Source organism: Cynoglossus semilaevis, chromosome 8 (genome assembly GCF_000523025.1).
Source record: "Cynoglossus semilaevis isolate Cse_v1.0 chromosome 8, Cse_v1.0, whole genome shotgun sequence".
Classification (NCBI taxonomy): domain Eukaryota; kingdom Metazoa; phylum Chordata; class Actinopteri; order Pleuronectiformes; family Cynoglossidae; genus Cynoglossus; species Cynoglossus semilaevis.
The window spans coordinates 16,215,397-16,224,862 of NC_024314.1; the positions used below are offsets into that span (position 1 = coordinate 16,215,397).

Below are 9,466 nucleotides of genomic sequence, written 5' to 3' on the forward strand. Positions count from 1 at the left end.
GTCAGTACTACGGCAGGGCAGTCAGTACTACATCAGGGCAGTCAGTACTACGGCAGGGCAGTCAGTACTACATCAGGTCAGTCAGTACTGCGGCAGGTCAGTCAGTACTACGGCAGGGAAGTCAGTACTACATCAGGGCAGTCAGTACTACGGCAGGGCAGTCAGTACTACATCAGGGCAGTCAGTACTACGGCAGGGCAGTCAGTACTACATCAGGTCAGTCAGTACTACATCAGGTCAGTCACTACTACAGCAGGTCAGTCAGTACTACATCAGGTCAGTCAGTACTACATCAGGTCAGTCAGTACTACATCAGGTCAGTCAGTACTGCGGCAGGTCAGTCAGTACTACGGCAGGTCAGTCAGTACTACATCAGGGCAGTCAGTACTACGGCAGGGCAGTCAGTACTACATCAGGTCAGTCAGTACTGCGGCAGGTCAGTCAGTACTACATCAGGGCAGTCAGTACTACGGCAGGGCAGTCAGTACTACGGCAGGGCAGTCAGTACTACATCAGGTCAGTCAGTACTGCGGCAGGTCAGTCAGTACTACGGCAGGTCAGTCAGTACTACGTCAGGTCAGTCAGTACTACGTCAGGGCAGTCAGTACTACATCAGGTCAGTCAGTACTACGTCAGGGCAGTCAGTACTACATCAGGTCAGTCAGTACTACGTCAGGTCAGTCAGTACTACATCAGGTCAGTCACTACTACAGCAGGTCAGTCAGTACTACATCAGGTCAGTCAGTACTACATCAGGTCAGTCAGTACTAGTCACGTTGCTAATGTGGTGTTGCCAACATGTGCTTGACTCTTACATTTTTCCTTGGTGTCAGCGAACACCTCCGCAGCAACGTGGTTGAGTCCAAGGTGGTCTCTTCTGTCACTGCTGGAGACAGGAAGTTATATTATGACATCATCATCACACACACACACACACGAGTGTCCGAATGCAGATGTTTTCTTCATTATCACCTTTAGCTCGTTTATGAACGTCTGAAGTCCCGCCTCTCTTTTTCTTCTTGTTTGCAAAGAAGAAAGACCTCCACAGAGCTCTGGCGCCGCCCTGTAGAGGAGGGAGGGGGTATTTCCTCTTTGAATGACCCGCCCCTGCCCCCTCCTTTGATCCATCCTTTGGGGGTAACAGCTTCTTTGAAGGAAGTTCTGGGCTGATGTTCTGGAAATAGCTCCGCCCCTCTTGTTGATGCTCATGTCTTTGAGCCACTGTCTCCATGACAACGTCAGTCCTGAGCGTTGTGGGAGGAGCCAAGTCTCTAAGGTCAGAGTGGGCAGAGTCAGATGAAGTTGTGACGTAGGAAGCCGTAGAAGGTGTAGTGCCCAGAGTCGGAGTCAAAGATGAAGCTTCATGAGGACTGATGCGCGAGGACAAACTGGGGGTGGAGCCAGTCTCCGAGGGCGTTCTGATGTCACTTCCTGCCGATAGGGAGACTGGACGGGGAAACTCCTCCTCTATGAGAGGACAAGGAAGAACATGAGACTCACTTTGGGATGTCAATTTGGTTGCTTATGCGATCACATGACTACATCGTTTCTACCTGAGTCCATCTCTGACAGGAGCCACAGCCCTGAGTGACGCTCCATCTGCCACGGGCTGTACTCACCCTCTACCAGCAGGGGGAGGAGACACACACACACACATCAACACAGTGCACTACAAGGTGTAACAAAGAGGCTACAGGATGTGCTGGGCTTTCTATCAGCAGGGAGGGGGCACGGATGACAAAATGAACAACACATTACATCTACAAATCTACTAAGAACACGTTCCATAGTGTAGCGGTTAGCATGCCTGCCATAGAAGCAGAGAGTCCTGGGTTCGATGCCAGAGGAACCACATACTTTATAATGTTAATCCTCCTCTGTAAGTCACTTTGGATAAAAATGTCTACTAAATGCATAAATGTAAATATAACACACTTTACTCCACAGCCTGTAGGTGGCAGTAATGCCAATATTCACTTGTCAGCCAAAAGAAAATGAGCTAAAAAAAGTTTTTAAATGTTTTTAAACTTGTGATCAACTAACTTAATAAAATATTTTTCCAACTCATTATTATTCTTTTTAAAATTATGATTAAATGCACCACATATACAATTAAACAACTGTATTCTTTCACTTTCATGAATATAAATCGGGTTCAAATAAAATGCAGAATTTAAAATAACTGGCGCATCTTGATTGACAGCTTTGATCACGTGACTGCACAAGTGAGTGCTACTAAAATGTCTCTGGGGTCGCCAGAAATTTGTGTTGTAAAAATAAGGTGACAAGTTGCAGTACTCGCATTTCACCAACAGAGGGAGCCAATAAAACACCAGAAGTAAGAAGAGAAATAAGATATAACTTCACCATCACTGGACTGCAGCTCACTGCCTCCTCCTTCTTGTTCTTGCTCTTCTTCATCTTCATCATCTTCTTCTTCTTCATCTTCTTCATCATCATTCTCTTCTTCTGGTTCCCTCTCATCTCCCTTGTGGAGGTTGCGTTGCAGACTTTCCTTCCATACAGATTTGGCCTCCTCTGACATCATGCCATCTTCATCTCCTCTGTCTCTCTCATCCTCCTTCTCTTCGTTTTCAGACTCTGAACTGTGAACAGGGTTTTAATGAGAAGTGTCAGAATTATCACTGAGGTTTTTCCACTCAAGAATCGGACTAGAGTGGACTAGTGTCTGACCTGGACCTGGATCTGGACCTGGACCGACACCGATCCCTCTGCTCCAAACCTAGGTTGAACTGGTTCAGCACCTCCTCCGAGATCTCCTGTGGCTCCTCCTCCGGTTCCTCCTGCAGCTCCTTCACCTCCTCCCTGGTCGAGCCTCGCCTGAAGTTCTCCAGCTCGATACGCTCCTGCATCGCCGCCATCACAGACACCACTGCACGTACACACAGAGGACCGCGCACACGCAGAAACACACACAGAGACACACACACACTGAAGCCCACAGTGATGCCAGTTTAACCACAACGCTCGGCTGGGGACGGGTGAGAAGACGAAGGGACAGGAGTAAAGGTGAGCAGAGCGAACCTGAGGAGCGACGAGGATCTGCTGAGTCAGCGGAGGCCGAGGGGTGGGCGGAGCAGAGAGACACCTGCAGGGAGATGAAGCAACAACAACACAAGGAACAAGCAGGTTTGATAAAGAGGTGAATATTAACCGGGGGGTGTCAAACATACTGCCCGTGCTCCAAAACTGGTCCACTAGGGGGTTCAATCTGGGTCCCTTGATGATTTTGAAAGTGGAAAAAATGCACAAACACTTTTTGTTTGTGATGTTTTGTCAAATTAGATTTCATTAAACCTGAATATACTTGTACTTGTTTGCAGGAAAACAAGAGGGGAATAAACATGTACTTTATTTAATTATTTAAGGTGGGTCAAACTCAAGGCCCACGGGCCAAATGTGGCCCACTAAGTCATAATCTGTGGCCCGGGGGAGAATGTTTATTGACTTATAATAATAATAATGTTGATGATGTTCATGTTGCTCAGTTTCTTCACTTGATTTGTTTTTATTATCAAAGCAACTTACTATATTTGTAACTTGAATAAATAACAATCAACTGCAGAAACATGTATTGATACAACAGCAGTTACAGCCGACCCTTCAAGGGGAACTGTATTGCTGATGTGGTGAAAATGAGTTTGACACCCGTGAGTTAGAACAACAGTCAGACGATACACTGTACTGTCAGAGCGTGTGCGTAAAGAAAATGTTGGAACAAGTGAGGAAAAACGGCGTGAACGATAACGAAAAATGCATTTTTTAAAATTAAAACTTGATTTTTATATTTGAATTTCATATTTTTTCACATGTACCACACTTGATTTTTATATTTAATTTCATATTTTTTCACATGTACCACAACTACATCTCAGCTTTTTAAAATCACATGACCCCAACACAAACACGTCTAAGCTTAAACATTAAATACATTATTAAGTTAACGTAATAATAATAAAAAAGAAAAGATTTCTCACCGTAGATGTTCGACGTGAGGCAGGCCTATCAGACGACGCCCTCCTCTTCCTCGCCGTGGGGACGCTCAGACGTCGGTCGTAGTGATGAACACAGTAAAAGGTTCCTGAGATGGAGACATGGGACAGACATGAGACATCAATGTCCAGGGTGGGAACACAAGAGGACTTTATATCAACTTTAAATTAAACCGCCTCACACTGATCATGTGGGATCTGTGCTCTGATTGGCTGAAGAAAATATCCATCCTGAAGCTGGACTTGTGAGGGGAGGGGTGGAGGAGGGTATTGATCAGGTATTCATGTTTATTCCCCTCTTCCATATAACAGCATTGATTATTGATTATTGACTGTAACAAGCAATATACCTGTCAACCTGTCTGATGATTGGCGTAACACAGCGATGCTGTGACATCACAGGTGGGTGTGACTGAACCTGATGACCGCGCAGGACGAGGAGGTGGCGGATGAAAAACACTGACACTAAAATAAGAGCCTGAGCGTGCCAGGACCACGAGTGCTGCGTGTCTTAGCTTACATTCTAACAAAGAGCTGAATGTTGAAGTATGACCGAGGACCTCGGGCTGCGTCGCACACACGTGCACGCCGACATCAGTTGATGCATCCAACATAAAGAAGCAACTGTGCCCACATTAAAGGGCCAGACAAACAAGTCTCTTTTGAGAAAGTAGCACAACAAAACAAATCGTACAGATATAGACAATCAATTGTCACAGAGCAGGAGGACAGTCTGTTCACCCAGATCACATGTCCAGCTTTAAGGTCTGTGCATTAAACCAGAGGTAAAAAAAAAAACAAATCAGGAAAATTAATCTCTTCAGTCATTTTAAATGACGGGTGATTTTTTCAGTAATGCTACGTAGAACCATTGATGTGGAGCACAATACATCAGGAGCACCAGTTAAGACAAGAATGTCGGTGCGGCGTTGCTAAACTGTTGGTTCACATTTCACAACGAGGCCAGCGAATGTAATAATGGAGGTGTACAGTACAACTAAACAGTTGTTCTGCCAAAGGTATAAAAAAAGGCTGTTATCAATGAACATGTTCTCCACCACAGATGTATTATTACTAGATTATCCTGCAGGATCTTGAATAATAGATCTATATTTTATAAACCAAAAAACTACAAGAAAGAAAACATAAATGGTTTTTAGTTCAAGTTCTTAAATTCAAAGAAATAATCTAAATGTAAATGTGTTAGACATGCCACGAGGTGCTCTAAAACATTGTTTCCCAAAGACTGGGTCGCGACCCTCAGGTGGGTCCCCAGAAAAAAAGAAACACTGCTCTAAAACTAGTACGCAAAAAGCACCCTGCCCTCTGGTGGTGATTGTGGAGAACTGACCGTGCTGCTGGTCGAAGGTGTACCCTGTCAGTTTGAGTGTGTCGCCACAGAAGTTGCACTGGAAACAGCTGCGGTGAAAGAAGAGCCCTTCAGCACTGAGACGCTCCATCACGTAAACTCTGTCCTTACAGAAGACGCAGACACTGCTGCTTCCTGCAGGACACTGTGGACACAGAGACAAGAAGACAACAGTCTGACAGTCCAAATCCTGGTAGTGGTGAAAAGGCGGCGTTCTCAGACCATCCTTCATAAGAACGACAGTCATTGCTGCGTTTCCCACAAAGCACTGCAGCATACCTGTTCACCCCTGCTCTGAGACCTGAGCTTCTCTTTGAACCGACAACTCATCTGCTCCTGTTGAAGTGTTCGCTTTCTCTGAAAAGAAAAAGACACAGAGCGCCCCCTACAGTAAGTACTGGAGATGAGGGATTGGATGAATGAGGTATCAAGAAGTATTTACTGGTCTCCAAGGAGGAGGCTTGGCAGCAGCAGGTGATACGTCCACAGACCCAGAAGTACCAGTTCCAGGGCAGGTGATACGTCCACCTCCACAGACCCAGAAGTACCAGTTCCAGACAACTCCTCCCTCTGCTGGTCAGGATCAGAAATGATCAACTTCTAAGTCAGTCGAATCAGATTCAGCAAAAATAAACCATATATACCGTTCAAACATACCTGATGACTGACGACCACTGAAGACGATGAGCTGTCCTTCAGCTTCGCCTGCAGCTGACTGGCTAGAAGACGAACACTGGCCCCGCCCACCAGGGCTTCATCACCTGTCTGGAGGTTAACATGTTAAATTCTGCTTCTCATACGTGACAGAACAGAAAAGATGAGTTCGTTGTTTCATATTTAGTCCATTTAAAACAAATCCTGATGCACAGTCTCGATGCACAAACTCGCGACCAGTGACCCTAGGCTGTAAACCTTAAAATGATTTTGTTTTTTTAACTCTCACCTCCTGCTGGTCTCCTGCTGCTACGCTGATCTTCCTCCTCTTCTCCACAGCATCTCTGAGCTCCTGTAGAGAGAAGGATGAGTCATGACATCGTGGACATAAACAAACAAATAAACAACCAAACCAACAAACCTTTGGATTCCTTTTCCTGGAAAAACTGTGTCCCAGTCTGTTGAGGAGACCAGCCGGGGTAATTACAGCTGACCTGAAGTCACCTGACCTGAGATCAGAGCTGTGACTCGTGGCACCTGAGAGAAAGAAAAAGATCGCAAATAAAGACACAAATCTTATACGAGAACTTTAAGGAAGTTTGATTAAAATAGAACTCTGCAGAGGATAGTGTGATCCTCTGACGTCACACAGGTAACTACGTCTAAAGGAGTTTTAGCACAGGCATAGGCAAACTATGGCCCGAGGGCCGAATACAGCCCATTTGGCTTTTTAATCTGGCCCACCAAACTTGTCCAAAGAATGTTATTTAATATTATTATTATTATACTTCTAATCCTTTTCCCTGCAATGACTACATTTCCCCGATAGATGGCGTAGGTAAGGCTAAAAGCATTTTAGCTTTTCGGCATGACTTTTACGTGTCATTTATCTTAGTTTACATAAACGCTCCATATATCTACTCCTGACCCGGCCCCCTGTCAAATTTTAGGACCCATTGTGGCCCACGATGTTCTAGCATCTCACCAGCAAGGGGCGTTGCATCCTTGAGCAGCTGGTAGAACTGACTCAGGTACATGACCATAGACAGAGAGTCCGGTTGTCGAACCCGCAGCATCTCGTCCACCGTCATCAGAGGAGGGATCCCCAACTCTCGATTGGCAACTTCGAAGGCAAATGAAATGTTTTCTCCGGCCGACGACTCCGTTAGAGAATTGAAATCTCTTTGAAAAACAAAAACTGATTGTTTAAACAGTCGAAACAAAAACCTTGAACGTTGAGCAGAGGAGGAAAACGAACAAGCGGTTTACATCAGGTCCGGTCTGAAGCGGTGGATCAAGGCACACAGAGCCAGTCCGTCCTTCCACGAACTGGTCAAGTTGTTCACGGCAACGCCACGATATCCTCGAGTCTGGTCCTGACACCACTCCAGCAGCTCGTTGGTTCGCGTTGTCGGTCCTGTACGTCAAATCACAGACAGAGAAACCCAATGAAGCTAGGCTAATTAGCAGGGTCGAATTCAGGAGAAGCTGTGAGAAGATAGACGTCGGTTGGTCCAACCTTCTCTGAGTCCAGGTGAAGACAGCCAGTGTGTGTTTGACCTTTCCTCGCTCCCAGTGTCCACTAGGTGTCTCACCTATAAACAAAGGCAACTATTAGTAACTCTGCTTGATCGTGCGGCTGATGATGCAACGTGACCTGAGTGTACCTGCGCTGGTGTAATGGACAGTGGGTGGACGTTCACGTATCGAGTGGTTGGATCCAGTGAAAACGAAGTGATGTTCTTTTGCATGTTCTCTGGAGTTGTTTGGTGGAGGAGACGGTACAGACTCTCTCTGAAAAGACACAGATATACATTGTCTCCCGGGACATGTATGAGATAGGTGTGTCCCCACATCCAAGTTCTTGGACGCACCTCTCAGCCAAGACATCCAGGGGATCTCTGCCCTGAGACCAACTCCTTATCATCCAGGACGAATCCAGAGCGGCCAGAAAACCACGAGCTACGCCGGTGCCCATCGGCCAGAAAGGCTGAAGTCAAACAGAAAAGACAACAAACAACAAACATTTCACATTTGGACTCATCAGCTCGGAGGAAACGCGTCCTTGTTTTAAGGACTTCTTCCAGTTGTTCCTGTCTCACCTCCAGCAGACTGTCTCCCACCAGCATGACCAGCAGCTGGCGACCGTGGCGTTGGCGGACCATGGCGGCATTCTCTGAAGCGTACATAGACGAGAAGTCAAACATGGCAACGTCGGGCTGACCGTAGTGGTTGATGGCAAAGTCCAGAGATGGCAGCTGGTGATTGGTGGAAAAGTCAGCAGCCTCACGGGCGTACGCCTGCAGCGCATCCAGGTTCACGTTGTTTCCGGAGAGAAGTTGCTGTGTATCTGCAAAGTCCTGGAGAAATCGAGTTCCATTAACGACCTGAAGGTGTCCCACAGCTAACGACCGTGTTGACTTTATGCGTCGACATGAACGGTACCTCCAAAATGACACCTTTGTCCAACAGACTCTGTTTCTTGGCAGTCATGACAAAGTAGTGCGTATCGTCTTTGTAGTAGACGATGTTCTCCAGGTCGATGCCTTGAAAAGATGTTATGTTAGGTTAGGATAAAAAAAAAAAACCCCATAATAATTAAAAAAATTAAAAAGGTTAAAAGAAGTGTAACTGTTCAAACCTGTCTCCTGTCGCAGCTCCTGGAAGAACCTCTGGTTGAAGATGAAGGCCACACCAGAGATCTCCTCCACCTTGGCTTCAGCCGTGGAGTTTCTATTCTTAAAGTTGGCCGTGATGGCGATGGCGAGTTTCCCGCGGAACTCTTTACGCCTGAAACCTGTTCAGAAAAGTCAAATCGTTGTCGGTCCAATCAGACAACAGAATGTGGGCAGGATCTTTAAATGTAAGAACTTTTCCGTACCGGGCAGGGTGTTCCTGCGTCCATCTGCACCGATGATGACGTCAAATTCTAGCTGATTGACAGGGTGAGATGTTGGACTCACCTTCATCCTCCAGCCCACACCTGGACAGATAACCACAGGGAGGAACGGGTAAAGAGTAGGGAAGTCCGATGTTAACTTTTGCCGATATTGTCCAAACACTTGATTTGGCCTGGTAACATTTATTTACATTTATCTATACACACTACTGTATGAGTATGAGATTTATTAAATGAGCTGCAATGCTGACTCTCTAAGATGATAGGTTAAAGAAGTGTTTCTTAGTTATTTTGGTTTTATCGGGTTGTAATTATCGGGAAAAAAAACTTAACAATTCTTACAGATTTTACATAATTATGCTAATATTGGGCTGATAATATTGGTCAGCCGATATTATCTGAAATCCCTAGTCAGAATTATCCAGGTTGACCAATCAACTGCGTCCTCACGTTGTTTGTTCTGGCTCTGCGGTGGCTCCAGCAGACTTTGGAACTCCACGTTGACATGAACCTCCACACCGAGCAGTAAGG

General features: G+C 45.9%; 1 protein-coding gene across 1 annotated transcript in view; it reads right to left on the reverse strand.

Annotated features, from left to right (window-relative positions):
- The window catches only part of LOC103382487 (protein-methionine sulfoxide oxidase mical3a-like), a 15,874-nt gene that overhangs the window by 4,477 nt on the left and 1,931 nt on the right, over nt 1–9,466 (reverse strand). Inside the window, exons 4-27 of the mRNA XM_017034739.2 lie at nt 9,386–9,446; nt 8,918–9,019; nt 8,678–8,833; nt 8,482–8,582; nt 8,139–8,396; nt 7,911–8,026; nt 7,704–7,830; nt 7,556–7,631; nt 7,306–7,453; nt 7,022–7,218; nt 6,458–6,573; nt 6,326–6,388; nt 6,040–6,147; nt 5,893–5,955; nt 5,825–5,851; nt 5,662–5,739; nt 5,365–5,527; nt 3,999–4,102; nt 3,046–3,109; nt 2,695–2,893; nt 2,368–2,606; nt 1,554–1,622; nt 973–1,467; nt 816–886 (exon numbers count right to left, since the gene is read on the reverse strand). Of these exons, the coding sequence (XP_016890228.1) occupies nt 816–886; nt 973–1,467; nt 1,554–1,622; nt 2,368–2,606; nt 2,695–2,893; nt 3,046–3,109; nt 3,999–4,102; nt 5,365–5,527; nt 5,662–5,739; nt 5,825–5,851; nt 5,893–5,955; nt 6,040–6,147; nt 6,326–6,388; nt 6,458–6,573; nt 7,022–7,218; nt 7,306–7,453; nt 7,556–7,631; nt 7,704–7,830; nt 7,911–8,026; nt 8,139–8,396; nt 8,482–8,582; nt 8,678–8,833; nt 8,918–9,019; nt 9,386–9,446 (3,201 nt within the window). The remainder of the gene's footprint in view (nt 1–815; nt 887–972; nt 1,468–1,553; nt 1,623–2,367; nt 2,607–2,694; nt 2,894–3,045; nt 3,110–3,998; nt 4,103–5,364; nt 5,528–5,661; nt 5,740–5,824; nt 5,852–5,892; nt 5,956–6,039; nt 6,148–6,325; nt 6,389–6,457; nt 6,574–7,021; nt 7,219–7,305; nt 7,454–7,555; nt 7,632–7,703; nt 7,831–7,910; nt 8,027–8,138; nt 8,397–8,481; nt 8,583–8,677; nt 8,834–8,917; nt 9,020–9,385; nt 9,447–9,466) is intronic.